This window comes from Erpetoichthys calabaricus, chromosome 8 (assembly GCF_900747795.2).
Source record: "Erpetoichthys calabaricus chromosome 8, fErpCal1.3, whole genome shotgun sequence".
Classification (NCBI taxonomy): domain Eukaryota; kingdom Metazoa; phylum Chordata; class Cladistia; order Polypteriformes; family Polypteridae; genus Erpetoichthys; species Erpetoichthys calabaricus.
In genome coordinates, this window is record NC_041401.2 from 3,364,915 (window position 1) to 3,381,009 (window position 16,095).

The 16,095-nt window shown below is 42.9% G+C and overlaps 1 protein-coding gene across 1 annotated transcript in view; it reads right to left on the reverse strand.

Annotated features, from left to right (window-relative positions):
* fkbp7 (FKBP prolyl isomerase 7) overlaps positions 1-15,877 on the reverse strand; it is a 30,035-nt gene extending 14,158 nt beyond the window's left edge. The window contains exon 1 of the mRNA XM_028806196.2: positions 15,597-15,877. Coding sequence (XP_028662029.1) covers positions 15,597-15,802 — 206 coding nt within the window. The 5' untranslated portion in view covers positions 15,803-15,877. The remainder of the gene's footprint in view (positions 1-15,596) is intronic.
* Between the last annotated feature and the right edge of the window lie 218 nt (positions 15,878-16,095).

Here is a 16,095-nt window from a genome sequence, read left to right on the forward strand (position 1 = left end):
CAGTCTCCCACGGCTGTAGCAGTTCAGCATAAAAGCGAATCCGAAAAGATCACGGACATGCTATAAGCGCCTGCCGTCAATGGGTGATACAAGGAACATTAGAAATGCGCAGGGCACAGTACTACTTGGCCACAGCCCTGCCTGACTGCTGTGTCTGTGTATAGGAGAGCAGCAGATCCCGCTACAATAAATAACCGCGCTGTTGCTGTTTCAAGCTGAATAAAGCTGGTGTTGCTAAAGCACTGAGACTCAGCTTCATGTTTTGGGGTGCAAGATGGGACTTGCACATCACATCACATCACATCACAGCACATCACAGCACACACACACAGTCACAATGCTGTAGTAAACAGTATACGCTCGTATGGATGTTGACTATATGAGTGAGGCACGCCGACTAAGATGGAGAATAACACGATTGCCCACAATCCCACAGCGAGAGAGAGAGAGAACCATCAGTTCAGTTGTGATCACATGACGCTCAGCAGACAAAGCGTATACGTACTACTCGTATTGCACAACCTCGCTCATTTATCAAGTCAAAATTTATTAAAAATTTTAGCTCGTCTCGCAAAACACTCGTAAACCAAGTTACTCGCAAACCGAGGTTCCGCTGTACTTTCATTTTTGTGACGAGTACAAGTTTTGTTTTGATATTTTCGAGTTTCCACAAAGCATTTATAATTTGCCATTTATTTATCTTTTTTAAAAATAATTTAGGTTATTCTAATGTATATTAAAGGAATTTTTTTTTTTGAGGATTTTGATTTTCATACTTGTTATTTTATTCTTGTTCATACTTTCTTCACGATTTCTTCTATTAAGTTTATACCTTTTTAAATAAACCCATAAAACTATGACTGAGAAAGAAAGGTTTTATATTGACGAAGTAATGGTCCCTCACCGTGTGGTACGGATGAGCAGTGATGGCGTGTGCTTGTTCTCCTCACTGGCCTACCTTGTGCATGGCACCGCCTCTCTGGCTGCTCAGATGTTAGCCATGTCTCTAAAAACTGGCAGAGGTTCAAGCCGTACACCATGACTCTGACCTGCAACCCCTACCACACCAAGCCTGAGTACCTCTCCGAAATGTCCAGACCCGCAACTGGCTGTAGATGATGGCTCTACACAAACATGTCATTGAAGCCACAATATTTACAGGCGTCAGACAGGGAGAAATAGTCGTCATTCCCTGCATTCCCCTAATCCTGTCAGACAACCCTTTTCAGTTTAAAAGTCTGCAGTTTCTGGCGAAAGCCTGCTACGCCATGACCATAAACAAAGCTCAGGGGCAAAGTTTGAAAATGTTTGGCGTGGATTTGAGGAGTGACCATTTCTCCCACAGCCAGTTGTATGTGCCCTGTTCTGGAATAAGCTCTCCTGACAGCCTGGTCATCCTCCAGCCTGAGGGGAAAACTAAGAACGTAGTGTACAAGGAAAGTACTAGTTTCTTAAAACATAGGCTGTTTACTCCATGGATTTGTTTTCAGAGGCGGTGGTAAGATCCCTGGGTGCATACAGGACGTTTACTGTATACTTTAGAACACATTTTTCCTGTTGTTATTCTGTAGTGAAGCACGGATATTCAGCTAGTAATCTATATATATAATTCACTAAGCCGCCGACAAGTAGCCACCCATGGAAAGCACGCCGGAAGGGGTGTGGATTCACTAAGCCGCCGACAAGTAAGACGCCCATGGCGCACGCAGGAAGGAGCCACGCCCACCAACTCTAAGACCATTGGATACAACGACAACTCACAGAGCCACGCCCACCAACTCAGACGCGACGACTCAGAAAAAACGGCATCATTTATGTTCGTCTCGGCTACAGTACACATGCACCTCTGAGCCACGTTGACTTTTCGGTTACGGCGCACGACCGCGTGCACCATAGCAAACTGTTTTACACGCTAGACACAGCAATTCGCATCCGCGACAAACATGCGTCTTCCAGGAACACGGAAAACGCTTCTCTGCCCACCAACACTCCTTATTCCCCGACCGGCGTCCACCGCATCCGCGACAAACATGCGTCTTCTTAGATGGTCCTGCAGGAACACGGAAGATGTTTCCCTGCCCACCAACACTCCTTTTTCCCCGGCCCGCATCTACCCTCGCTCTCCAGGCATTCACACTGCCTGCCCATGTGCCCGGACGCAAAAACTCACCGGCCAGCCAGTTAGTCCCTTTCGTCTGTGCTAGGAGTCCACATGCACCTCTGAGCCACGTTGACTTTTCATTATTCTTTTCGGTTACGACACCCGACCACGTCCACCATCGAAAACCATGGGAAAGGCACAACGAAGCCCCGCCCAGAAACTCTACCCCTCCTCCCACGTGATCGGGAACGCACCTCAGAGCACTGCCCGCCAACTCAAACAGCTCATCAAACACATACTCACTCGCTTTGGTCTGTGCTGCTGTCCAAATCCAGCTGTGAGCCACGTTGACTGTTCTTTTGCCCTCCATGGCTACTGCTTCAAATGTATTTCATGGAAACAACACTTGTTTCAATGTTATAGAAATTCCTGCATCAGCTAACTGTTTGTTTCTATCAGTCGGGCTTTTCTGGAAAAATGTCATTGACGAAACTGTTGCTCTCAAACTTCGCAACATGGCTGACTTTCAGCAACACTTCCACGCCCCTCGCTACGCTGTGAGCGCGGTGATTATTTATTTAAAAATGGCCTTTTGAAGGGGAGCTGTGGACCTGCTATACCACAGGATCACCTGTGACATTGCCTTCACATTGTTTTCCTTTTATTTCTGATCCCGTCGAGCAGATCAGACACCCAGGCAAATAACACTGAATAATCAATAGCTGCAACTACTTTGCCCGCCCCCACTCCTCACCTGAGTCGGTTTCGTCTGTGTTCAGCAGTGTTTCCCAATCTCAGTCCTGGTGAACCCCTGTGGCTGCAGGGTTTTGTTCCAACCAGATTCCTAATCATTAATGCCGGTGAAACTCATCCGGAATAAATCGGTTTTTCAAAAGCAGCCGTATAGCAGATTAGCTGGATGTAATAATCCGAGATGAATGCGCGCCCCCGCACTGAGTGAAAAGCCAATGTATATTGTGTCTAGAAAACATGATCAGCAAGTCTTTGATAGGCTGCAACAAAATGATGAAAGAACAGGCGCATTTTTTTCACACAAGCGATGTGTGTGGGTGGGTGGGTGTTAGTTGGTTAATTAGTTACTCGAAGGGTTTCAACATTTAATATGCACAAGCGGTAACACTGCAAAAGCAGCCCAAACCAGAAAAGACGGCTGGCAAAAAGTGGCCGACAAATTAAACGCGTGTGCATTGTACTTACTGAAAGCAGCGTTACGGATTTTGCAAATGTTTTTTTCCCTCTGCTTAAAAAACATTAAAAAAACAACGTGATTATGCGGTGTATACTACACCGCGGGTTGGTATCCAGCGTGTAAAACAATATGTTTGCCGCGGACAATTTGCCTTTTACTTTAACACGAAGACAGTCACGGACAGTTGTATGTTGCTCTCTCCAGAGTTCCATCTTTTCATTCACTTACTGGTATGCCTGCAGGAACACGTGCAGTGACCGAGCAAGCGAGAGAGAGCGAGCGACACATACACACACATACAGGGTGCGCGCGAGAGAGAGAGCGCTGGACACATAAGAATAATAATACTAGATTACATTGATATACCGGTGTTTTCAGTATTCAAAGCACTATCCACACAGGGAGGAACCGGGAAGCGAACCCAAAATCTTCCACAGTCTCCGTACTGCAAAGCAGCAACACTACCACTGCGCTACAAGACAGAGAAGGCAGTTAAAGAATGCACTGGGCTCGATTTTGTTTTCACTTCTGTTTGGACAACTGTGTCGTTCAGGAAGTGTTCACCCATCAATACATAATTATGCAGCGTATGCTACACCGCGGGTTGGCTAGTAAATAATAATACATTCTATTTATACAAGGTGTCTTTCTAAGCACTCGAGGACACCAAACAATAAATAAAAAAGCACATTATAAGCAAAACTTAAAACATCAGAAAATATAAAAATTAAAACCAAACAAAGCCACCGTAATCATAAAGAAAAAGCATTTTAAAACAGATGGGTTTTAAGTTTACATTTGAAAGTTCAAAATGATTCAATATTTCTAAGCTCAGTTGGCAGTGATTTCCAGAACGGCTGAATGCTCCGCTCCCCATGGTGGTCAGACGGGCGAGAGAGACAGTCAGGTGGATGGAGGAAGAAGAAGTTCTAAGGTTACGGGAGGGAATGGCAACATGAAGAAGATCAGACAGATTTGGAGAGGCGAGGTTATGAATGACCTTAAATGTTAATAGCAGAATCTTAAAATCAGTATGAAACTTGATCGGGAGCCAATGAAGCTGCTGCAAGACAGGAGTAATATGGCGAATAGATGGGGTTTGAGTAACGATGAGGGCAGCAGAATTCTGGACCAGATGAAGCTTATGGAGAGATTTATTAGAGAGACCAAAGAGGAGTCCAGATGAGAAGTAACAAGACTATGAACAAGGATAGCAGTGGTATGGGGAGTGAGGGAGGAGCGGAGATGAATTAACATTACGTAGGTGGAAGTAAGCAGACCGGGTGACGTTATTAATGTGAGATTGGAAAGATAGAGAACTGTCAAGGATGACACCCAGACTCTTGACCTGAGGTGAAGGGGAAACAAAGGAGTTATCAATAGCAATGATCAGCTTTGGATAATGATGATTTTGAACCAATGGGGAGAACCTCAGTTTTGTCACTGTTTAATTTAAGAAAATCTGAAGAAAACCAGGATTTAATTTCAGCAATGCAGACAATAAGCGAAGATGGTGGAAAAGAGGAGGTGGGTTTACTAACAAGGTAGAGCTGGGTGTCATCGGCACAACAGGGATAAATTAATGTTATATTTACAAAAGATACTGCCAAGGGGAAGAAGGTAAATAATAAAAAGAAGAGTCCCCAGGACAGAGCCCACCAGAAGTAACAGCGGTGGGTTGGGATGTGAAAGTTTTAGGCTGAATGAACGGAGTGAATTTTGAGACGAACAATGCGATTTCACAAACATTTGACTCTGGAAATGTATTTTGTTGACGCTTCTACCTGTGGCTGCTGAAAGTGTGTGGGAAGCAAATACATGCAAAACTCCTTAACAGTAATTCAAGGAGAAACCTACCTCTGTTAATCAGGTTGCTCAGAGGCCAATAACCCGATTTCCCTAAGCAAAGTAAGGATTTGCAATTGAGAAATCAGGTCTCTCTGTGAATAATCGGGTTATTAAAGCACATGTAAAACGCAGTAACTGAGTGTATGCAGAGTTTCCCCCACGGCCCTGAACTGTACAGGTGCTGGTCATTAAATTAGAATATCATGACAAAGTTGATTTATTTCAGTAATTCCATTCAAAAAGTGAAACTTGTATATTAGATTCATTCATTACACACAGACTGATGTATTTCAGATGTTTATTTCTTTTAATGATTATAACTGACGACTAATGAAAGTCCCAAATTCAGTATCTCGGAAAATTAGAATATCAATTAAGACCAATGCAAAAAAAGGATTTTTAGAAATGTTGGCCAACTGAAAGGTATGAACATGAAAAGTATGAGCATGTACAGCACTCAATATTTAGTTGGGGCTCCTTTGGCCTGGATTACTGCAGCAATGCGGCGTGGCATGGAGTCGATCAGTCTGTGGCACTGCTCAGGTGTTAGGAGAGCCCATGTTGCTCTGATAGTGGCCTTCAGCTCTTCTGAATTGTAGGGTCTGGCGTATTGCATCTTCCTCTTCACAATACCCCATATCTATGGGGTTAAGGTCAGGTGAGTTTGCTGGCTAATCAAGAACAGGGATACCATGGTCCTTAAACCAGGTACTGGTAGCTTTGGCACGGTGTGCAGGTGCCAGGTCCTGTTGGAAAATGAAATCTCCATCTCCATAAAGTTCGTCAGCAGCAGGAAGCATGAAGTGCTCTAAAACTTCCTGGTAGACGGCTGTGTTGACCTTGGACCTCAGAAAACACAATGGACCAACACCAGCAGATGACATGGCACCCCAAACCATCACTGACTGTGGAAACTTTACACTGGACCTCACGCAACGTGGATTCTGTGCCTCTCCTCTCTTCCTCCAGACTCTGGGACCTTGATTTCCAAAGGAAATGCAAAATTTACTTTCATCAGAGAACATAACTTTGGAGCACTCAGCAGCAGTCCAAAGGCGAGACACTTCTGACGCTGTCTCTTGTTCAAGAGTGGCTTGACACAAGGAATGTGACAGCTGAAACCCATGTCTTGCATACGTCTGTGCGTGGTGGTTCTTGAAGCACTGACTCCAACTGCAGTCCGCTCTTTGTGAATCTCCCCCACATTTTTGAATGGCTTTTGTTTCACAATCCTCTCCAGGGTGTGGTTATCCCTATTGCTTGTCCACTTTTTTCTACCACATCTTGTCCTTCCCTTCGCCTCTCTATTAATGTGCTTGGACACAGAGCTCTGTGAACAGCCAGCCTCTTTAGCAATGACCTTTGGAGTCTTGCCCTCCTTGTGCAAGGTGTCAATGGTCGTCTTTTGGACAACTGTCAAGTCAACAGTCTTCCCCATGATTGTGTAGCCTACAGAACTCGACTGAGAGACCATTTAAAGGCTTTTAAGTTAATTAGCTGATTAGAGTGTGGCACCAGGTGTCTTCAATATTGAACCTTTTCACAATATTCTAATTTTCCGAGATACTGAATTTGGGACTTTCATTAGTTGTCAGTTATAATCATCAACATTAAAAGAAATAAACATTTGAAATACATCAGTCTGTGTGTAATGAATGAATCTAATATACAAGTTTCACTTTTTGAATGGAATTACTGAAATAAATCATCTTTGTCATGATATTCTAATTTTATGACCAGCACCTGTATACGCCAGGTAGATGATTAAACATTAGCACGATTCCTGCGATTGTGCACTGAAATTCTTCTGCCTTGAACAAAGCAGAGTATTTCTAGATAAGACTTTTCGACATGCGTGGATACGGTGCTGTTTTAATTGCCCCATGAACCATTTTGAAATGTAGTTTTTAAACACACACATTTTTCTGCTGTATTATTGGGCCTTACAGAATAATTTGTCTAATCGCAGTTACACGAGTGCAGTACTGACTTTTACTCGGAACTACTGATACTGTGCCGTTCAGCAGTTCTTGTGACCTCCCTACGCCACACTGTTTGCTTATTTATTCATTGTGCCTCTGGTACTCAAACTTTCTACCATATTGTGAAATGTGTCCAAACAGATTTCCAACTGTGTCACTGTATTCGTATTGAACTCATACTAAAGTAACAGCCTCGATCCACCATAACCATTTTAACACTTCAGTCTGGTGTCCCCTTAATCTCAGTCTGCTTAAACTGAAAAGGCTCAACTCTTTCAGGCTGTCCCCACATTTCTGGATCAGCCTGGCTGCTCTCCTGTGGACTTTCTCTAGTGCTGCTTTGTCATTTTTGTAATATGGAGGCCAAAACTGCACACAGGACTCAGTTATGACCACTCTGTTATGTCTAACTTTAGGCTTATTTCTAAGCTACCTTTATTGTCCAAACTCTTGGAAAAAGTCATCTACACCCAACTGAAGTCCTTCCTGGATGAACACGCAATTCTGGAAGTGTACCAGTCTGGGTTTAAAACTCACCACAGTACTGAGTCCCCTCTGTTAAGGGTTTTTAATGATATTCTTTAAACAGTGGACTCTGGTGACTGTGTACTACTTATGCTTCTAGATTTAACAGCTTGACACTATAGAGCATGAGATCCTAAGTGGGTGGTCATCACAGGTTCAGCTCTCCAATGGTTTAGGTCCTATCTCTTGGATACAGTAGAAGTTTTTGTGTCAGCATTGATGATTTTACTTCCACCTCTGTTGCCCTCCCCTGGGGGGTACCACAGGGCTCCATCCTGGGACCGCTTCTGTTCCTTGTACTTGCTGTCACTTAGTGCTATTTTCTGGAAACACGGTATTTCCTTTCATCTTTATGCAGACGACTGTCAGGTTTATTTCCCTCTGAAGCACCCTGCTCCATGTTCTGTCCAGCCCCTGCTTGACTGCCTTATTGACATCAGGAGTTGGATGGCATTAAATTTTCTAAATTTGAATGAGAACAAGACAGAAGTCATGCTATTTTGAACCCAATGGCACCAGCAGGACCCCCTGCATCGACCTTTCCACTGTGCCTCAATTTGAGAAATCCATAATCACAAAATTAAATGTGAAAATGGATTCCACTTTAAAACTCGATAGCCATGTGAACGCAGTGGTAAAATCTCGCTTTTTCCAGTTGAGGCGGCTGTCAAAAATCAAGCCTGTTTTGTCTAAACACAACCTTGAAATAGGGATCCATGCTTTTATAACCTCTCGTCAAGATTACTGCAATGACCTTCTTTTTGGAATTAGCTAGGCCTCCATTGCTCACCTACAGCTGGTGCAAAATGCTGCTGCTTGATTTTTAACTGGCACAAGAAAGCATGAGCACGTTACCCCAATTCTGGCTTCCCTTCACTAGGCTTCCAGTTCATTTTCGAATCCATTTTAACATTCTTGTGTCTGTTTTTAAATCCTTTAATGGTTGTGCCCCATTTTATTTGTCGGAACTGCTGCACCCTTATGTACCGTCACGCTCTCTCAGGTCAGCAGACCAGATGCTTTTACGTGTTCCTAAGGCACAATGCAAACGCCGAGGTGATTGGGCTTTTATCAGTTGCAGCTCCAAAAACTCTGGAACGATTTGCCGTTGCATGTTAGGCAGGCTCCTTCACTTGCCGTCCTTAAATCGAATTTAAAAACACACTTTGACTCCCTGGCCTTTAACCCAGTATGATATGTTGACTGTCTGTGTACTTTTTATTATGAATCTCTTCAGCTCTTATGTGGTTACAGTGCATCCGGAAAGTATTCACAGCGCTTCATCACTTTTTCCACATTTTGTTATGTTACAGCCTTATTCCAAAATGGATTAAATTCATTTTTTTCCTCAGAATTCTACACACAACACCCCATAATGACGACATGAAAAAAGGTTTACTTGAGGTTTTTGCAAATTTATTAAAAATAAAAAAATTGAGAAAGCACATGTACATAAGTATTCACAGCCTTTGCCATGAAGCTCCAAATTGAGCTCAGGTGCATCCTGTTTCCCCTGATCATCCTTGAGATGTTTCTGCAGCTTCATTGGAGTCCACCTGTGGTAAATTCAGTTGACTGGACATGATTTGGAAAGGCACACACCTGTCTATATAAGGTCCCACAGTTGACAGTTCATGTCACAGCACAAACCAAGCATGAAGTCAAAGGAATTGTCTGTAGACCTCCGAGACAGGATTGTCTCGAGGCACAAATCTGGGGAAGGTTACAGAAAAATTTCTGCTGCTTTGAAGGTCCCAATGAGCACAGTGGACTCCATCATCCGTAAGTGGAAGAAGTTCGAAACCACCAGGACTCTTCCTAGAGCTGGCCGGACATCTAAACTGAGCGATCAGGGGAGAAGGGCCTTAGTCAGGGAGGTGACCAAGAACCCGATGGTCACTCTGTCAGAGCTCCAGAGGTCCTCTGTGGAGAGAGGAGAACCTTCCAGAAGGACAACCATCTCTGCAGCAATCCACCAATCAGGCCTGTATGGTAGAGTGGCCAGACAGAAGCCACTCCTTAGTAAAAGGCACATGGCAGCCCGCCTGGAGTTTGCCAAAAGGCACCTAAAGGACTCTCAGACCATGAGAAAGAAAATTCTCTGGTCTGATGAGACAAAGATTGAACTCTTTGGTGTGAATGCCAGGTGTCACGTTTGGAGGAAACCAGGCACCGCTCATCACCAGGCCAATACCATCCCTACAGTGAAGTTTGGTGGTGGTAGCATCACGCTGTGGGGAACTGGGAGACTAGTCAGGATAAAGGGAAAGATGACTGCAGCAATGTACAGAGACATCCTGGATGAAAAGCTGCTCCAGAGCGCTCTTGACCTCAGACTGGGGCGATGGTTCATCTTTCAGCAGGACAACGACCCTAAGCACACGGCCAAGATATCAAAGGAGTGGCTTCAGGACAACTCTGTGAATGTCCTTGAGTGGCCCAGCAGAGCCCAGACTTGAATCCGATTGAACATCTCTGGAGAGATCTTAAAATGGCTGTGCACCGACGCTTCCCATCCAACCTGATGGAGCTTGAGAGGTGCTGCAAAGAGGAATGGGCCAAACTGGCCAAGGATAGGTGGGCCAAGCTTGTGGCATCATATTCAAAAAGACTTGAGGCTGGAATTGCTGCCAAAGGTGCATCGACAAAGTACTGAGCAAAGGCTGTGAATACTTATGGACATAGGATTTCTCAATTTTTTTATTTTTAATAAATTTGCAAAAACCTCAAGTAAACTTTTTTCACGTTGTCATTGTGGGGTGTTGTGTGCAGAATTCTGAGGAAAAAAATGAATTTAATCCATTTTGGAATAAGGCTGTAACATAACAAAATGTGGAAAAAGTGATGAAGCGCTGGGAATACTTTCTGGATACACTGTAAGTGCATGGTCGGATTAAGGTGGGTGCTATTGATGCTGTAGCATTAGGCCCATTCCTGAAATAGGCCCAGATGAAAACAGACGAGAATTTTCTGGAAGCTGAACAGTTTTCATTTGCTATATTAACCTCAAAATAATTCTTGGAATGAAATTTAGAGTCCCACTTTCGGATGCCTAGACACAGCGTTACTTATTATACAGTTACTATTGTTCTTTGCACTGTGACTTAACTATAACGTCGTTGTGTTTATTGTTAACCGAAGATTTCAAGTTAATGCTGCGTTTTTTGCAATATCTTGGGGATTCTTGCCTCTTTATCATCGTTGAATTTTTCTCAGACATTTCCAAATGTCGAGATTGGGTTGCGCATCTATCTGTGCATGATGGTGTCCAATGCCCCCGGCGAGCAGAGCTTCTCAAAGTTGGGAATAGTCAAAGGAGAGCTGCGGTCCTCAATGAGGCAGGAAAGGCTAAGCATGCTGGCGCTTCTGAGCATTGAGCATGAGCTGCTGTGCAGCCTTGACTTCACTGACATGATCAAAGAATTTGCGCTTGCTAAGGCTTGAAAAACAGCAATATAAGTAAGCAGCACTAGCGCAGTAGTTAGGGTGACAATATGCCAAGGTTAAGTTGATCTGGTTTAGCCTTTTCTGCACTTTTCAGACAATTGCTATTGAATGCTGATGTTACATAGTTTGATGTTAATCTCGAGTTGTTACGATACTACATCGTTTTTATTATTCATGTTCAATAAAGGCTGGCAAGCAATTAAGGCTCCTTGGTCGGTCTGAGTGCGCATGTACGGTGAGTGTCGAATGCACATGCACCAATGATGCCGAGAAAAAATAGGCCTTTGTTGCACTGCACCATCAGGCCCAATTTCGTCTGAATCCAGCCCTGGTTATGTGTTTCTGTTACTTTTCCCTTTGGTTACTGTGTGTCTGATATGTTGGGTTTTTATTGTACAACACTTTGGTCAGCCTTGATGTTGTTTTTAAAATGCTTTTTAAATAAATAAACAGGACTCCAGTTGAAGCCTCACCAGTGTGTCATATACAGCAGCTTGAGTGTAACCTTCCTTGACTTGTATGCCGCACACCTGTGGCACAGTCTGTTCCTTTACATGAGAGTTTCACTGGGTCAGAAAGTACGTTCGGCATGTCTGGTACCTCCGTGTTAATCCGATACTATACACATTCGACATGCTCCCTGACTATTGCTTGGTGTGTGCTATTCACATTGCATCAGGCCTCAGCTTGGGATGCTCCGATTGATCGGCCGATTTTCACAAACCGATATTTTTCAACCCATTTTACTAAACTTTGCAGTAATTTAATTGCAGTGCTCCTTTACATGAGGTAATATGGTAGTTCAGCCTGAGCGCATCCTTTTTTTTTTTTTTGCAGCAAACTTCCTGCAGTGTAAACAAAGAGCAGCGAGTGGAGGCTTGTTTGATCAGCAAAAGACAGGCGACTGGTCTATTAGCCTTTACGTTAAAGAAAATGGAGTAATAAACTGAAGAACATGTACTCAGAGAAGTTGTCCTGTGCAACTAGACAAATGGCAAGAAAAGCCACTTTAAGACCATTTTTATTTTGTCCTTTAAATTAAAACGTGACACACTGCTCGAGTTTGGACAGCGTGCTTGTTTAAAATTCAGAAGCTTACACTTTGAATTGGAAAAAGAAAAGAAAGATGAATTTGAAATTGAGAATTACTAACAATAGGCTTTTTTAAAAAAAAGATGTGTACTGTGCTTATTATTTGTTGCTGTGTGTCACAGAAGTTTTGGTCAGAAACAAGTACTACATAATTAAAACGGTGATCCATATTTTATAATTACACCTCAAGAATTACAAATGTCTGCATGTTTATATAAACATAGTAAATGTATATTTTAACAGCAAACATATTGAAGTGCAAATAATTATTTAAAATGACTAAAACCTATAAGTGCAGGTATACTTACATTTAGGCAGTGTTTAATTGCCAATATTATTTAATTATATATACACTAGCTGTGTAAGCCTTGTGGCAGGTGGTCGGGATGCTCCTGCACTGTATCTTCAGGGTAAGCAGCCCTCCCCCTGGACGCTAGATGGCCGCCCCCCTGGATTGGAGTGGTGCCTCGGTTTCCCACAGGGCTCCATGGGAATTGGAGTTGGGTGCAGCCCTGTTGGGTCCCGCAGGCACCACCAGGGGGTGCTGCGTTTGGGACTCCTGAGCCCGTGTGGGCAGCATATCCATTACACCCGGAACTCGGTGATCAAGCCCCTGGAGCACTTCTGAGTGAACTATAAAAGGAGCCAGCGACCACAACTCAGAGGCCAGAGTCGGGTGGAGGAGGAGGACAAGGTTACCTGGGAGGAGTGGTGGTGCTTTTGTCTTTCATTGTGTGCTGTTATTTGGGTCTGTGTATTGCCTGTGGGACACAGGAAAGAAAATAAATAGTTAATTTATTTTACACGTGCCTCCTGTGTCTAATCTGTCGGGCACTATATAGTGTCCTTCTTACAACCTGTACTGTAAAGAGCCTGGACTCCTAGAAGCCACGGATTCTGACACTTCAATAAATCAATCGCATCGGTTGTGTATTAGAGGCTCCTCGTCGGTTTCGTTTTGCGGACGTGCTCGCCTCCATTATCTATCAGCAGCCAAGCAAGTTTTTCTCTCCTTGGAGGTTTCGTTTTGCTGACGTGCTCTCCTCTCTTGTATGTTAGCGGCTGCGGTGTCACTTTGGTGACAGAGTCGCTTTCTTTGAGCTTCATGCTGTAGCCTCGCACCTCTGGGCCGGACAGACACACACACACACACACACACACTCCCATGTGTAGACGTTTATATACAAGATATCTTTTTATTGATAGAGAAAGGGTGAAAAGTACTTTTTTTATTTTTAAATTAGGCCATGTTCCAGAAAAAATGAAACAATATTGCAACTTGTAATCATGAGAGGCATTTTATTTTCTTTTATGCCATATGCATTATGGATAAATATTTTTTTACATACAGTATTTTATTAGCTAAAATATGTATTTTAAGGAAATTCTATTTATTTTAGTATTTTATGATCACTGAACAATAAGCCAACAGAATCTCATTTTGTTAATAAAAAATGAACAGTTAATACATGTGGTCTATATTTTAATAATAAAATTACACTTTAATATAGGACATAAGGCTTGTGTGTCTAGTAATGCAAGAGATTAGTGCAAAACGTTTTTTAAAGGGGAATAAAAAAAAAGAGGAATTAATATCAAAATCGGTAAATCAAGCAACATGAAAATCAGTGATCGTCATCAGTCTTAGAAAGCCTAATTGGAGCCTCAACATATATAATCATGTAAAGGAAGTTCTGTACGGGCAAACGCATTATAAATGTGCCTGCACTAAAGTGAATATGTCAACGCAGAAAATTTAATTTACATTAAATCAACTTGGCTACAGTGTGAACAGTATGACAACAGCCAGTCAGCAGTCAACGAGAATTTCTAGAAGCAGCAAGAGTTCCTCCAGAATAACAGCTCCAATACTTCTCAACCTGAGCTTAGCATTTCATTGTGAATAATGGATTAGTGATTTGCAATTCTATTTTAATTTCCACTGGTGCTTGTACTGGGAATGAGAGCTTACGACTGTTCACCATGAATGTAAGTGTTGCATCATAAATTCAAGTCTCTGCCCTTTGTACACACTGCCTGTCGCAAATATTGACTGGATGGTTTAGTGGGGTCCTCAGATCAGCCCTGCTGTGCTTGCTCATAGCAGAATGCCTACAAGACAATCAAACCTGACTACAAAGTAAGCAGAATTTGCAACAATGTTTCTACAGGAGAAACAGTGGAAGGATCATTACTGAGGATCTCGAGTCTATTTGTGATTCATTAAATCAGTCGTACACACGGTGCTGTCCAACTTCTACCTGTGGACATGCTGCTATGGTCTCTGGATGCGCCAAATAACACATAATGCGACATTGTGCATTATTTATTTTGATGGAGCAAGCACAACAAAGATTTTACCGGACGTGTCCATATTTTCTTTCTAATAGTTTAACTGGAACGCAGTCAACTCAGGCATGACATCATTCCCAGTTCTGACATCTGAGGTGAATGGAACATAGTAAAAGACTCCCACAGTGATCAGGCTTTTTGCGGTGGGAGCTCCAAGATTCTGGAATTCACTTGCTCTGGCCCTGTGCTTTAAGAGCACTGGAAATTCCTTTAAAAGGAAGCTAAAGACATAACAGTTTAACAGGAATTGGGTTAATTGTGGGCTGTATTTCTTTCACGTTATAGAATATTGATATTTGCAATTTTTATGAGTTTTTTTTAATAAATAATTTTAAATATATATTTTTGCATATGTGAAGTTGTTTGTGACTGTATGTCTATGAAAGGTTCTATACAAATAAAAGTTTACTTACTTATAATAATAGACTTGTTGTCATTGAATTATTTTACCATTTTGTTTTCATCTTTTACTGCATAGGGATCTGTTTTTACGCTTGGCATGACTGAATGAAATGTGAGTTAAGTAAAGTTACAAGGCCTCTTAGTAAAGATCAATGTGAAAAATAAAAAGAAAGAAAACAACAAAAGCAAGTAAGAAGCCCCCTTTTTTGTGCAGAGCCTGTATGTCTCTTTTTAGTGTGGATTGTCCCTCGCCCTGTTGCACTGGTCCTCGGTGGGCACATATACTGAAATTCCAGTTCAATAGCCTGATCACCCCGCACCCAAGTGTTTGCCAGGGTCACTAGGACTGGAAATTGATTAATATAACGCATACGAGGAGTTGCATTTCTGTGTTAAACACGCGCAGAATTCAATAATACCGTTTGGTTGTACTTTGATGAGGAAATAATAAGCGCTAATGGCACACAGCAATACACAACCACCCAATCTGTTTGGGCACCGTGGAATTTTTTGATGCGCCCTCTTATGCATTTACGGTAACCCAAACAAGCGACTTCGGATTAAAGCTCAATCTTTACAAAAAGAAGACGCGTTTTCGCAGTGGTCTGTCTGCATCGTGGAGGACTCTGTTACTCACCTGCAATAAAACTTGGCGCCATCCTTCGCCAAAAAGCCATCGTAGTGCGCGTTCACCATGTCTCCTTTTTTGGTCTTTTGCGGACAGTCTTCTGGCAAGTATAACACTTCGATCTTCACTTCGTCTGTCGGCTCCTGAGCGCGCACGTAACCCAAAACAAGGCTACTTAGCTGCAGATACAGAAAACCAGAAAGCACAGAAAACATCTCGCCCGCTACTCTTAACTCCTAACACAGAAGTGGCAGACTCAAGTGAACTCGTGGCAGTAGCTACGTGACGGACAGCCCCTAGGGGGAAAGTCACGCCCCCAACCCGCATCGAAGTCCAATGGTAGCGGACGGGCTGTTCTTCTTTACGGAAGAATCTACCTTTGAAAGGATTCTGATAGGAAGGACACCAGCCAGGTTTGGAAATCATGTGGCGCTGCAGAGAGTGGTGCAGTCGGCTGAATCCATAACTAGATGGGTACTACACCGATCAGTGGCAGACCATGGCAAGG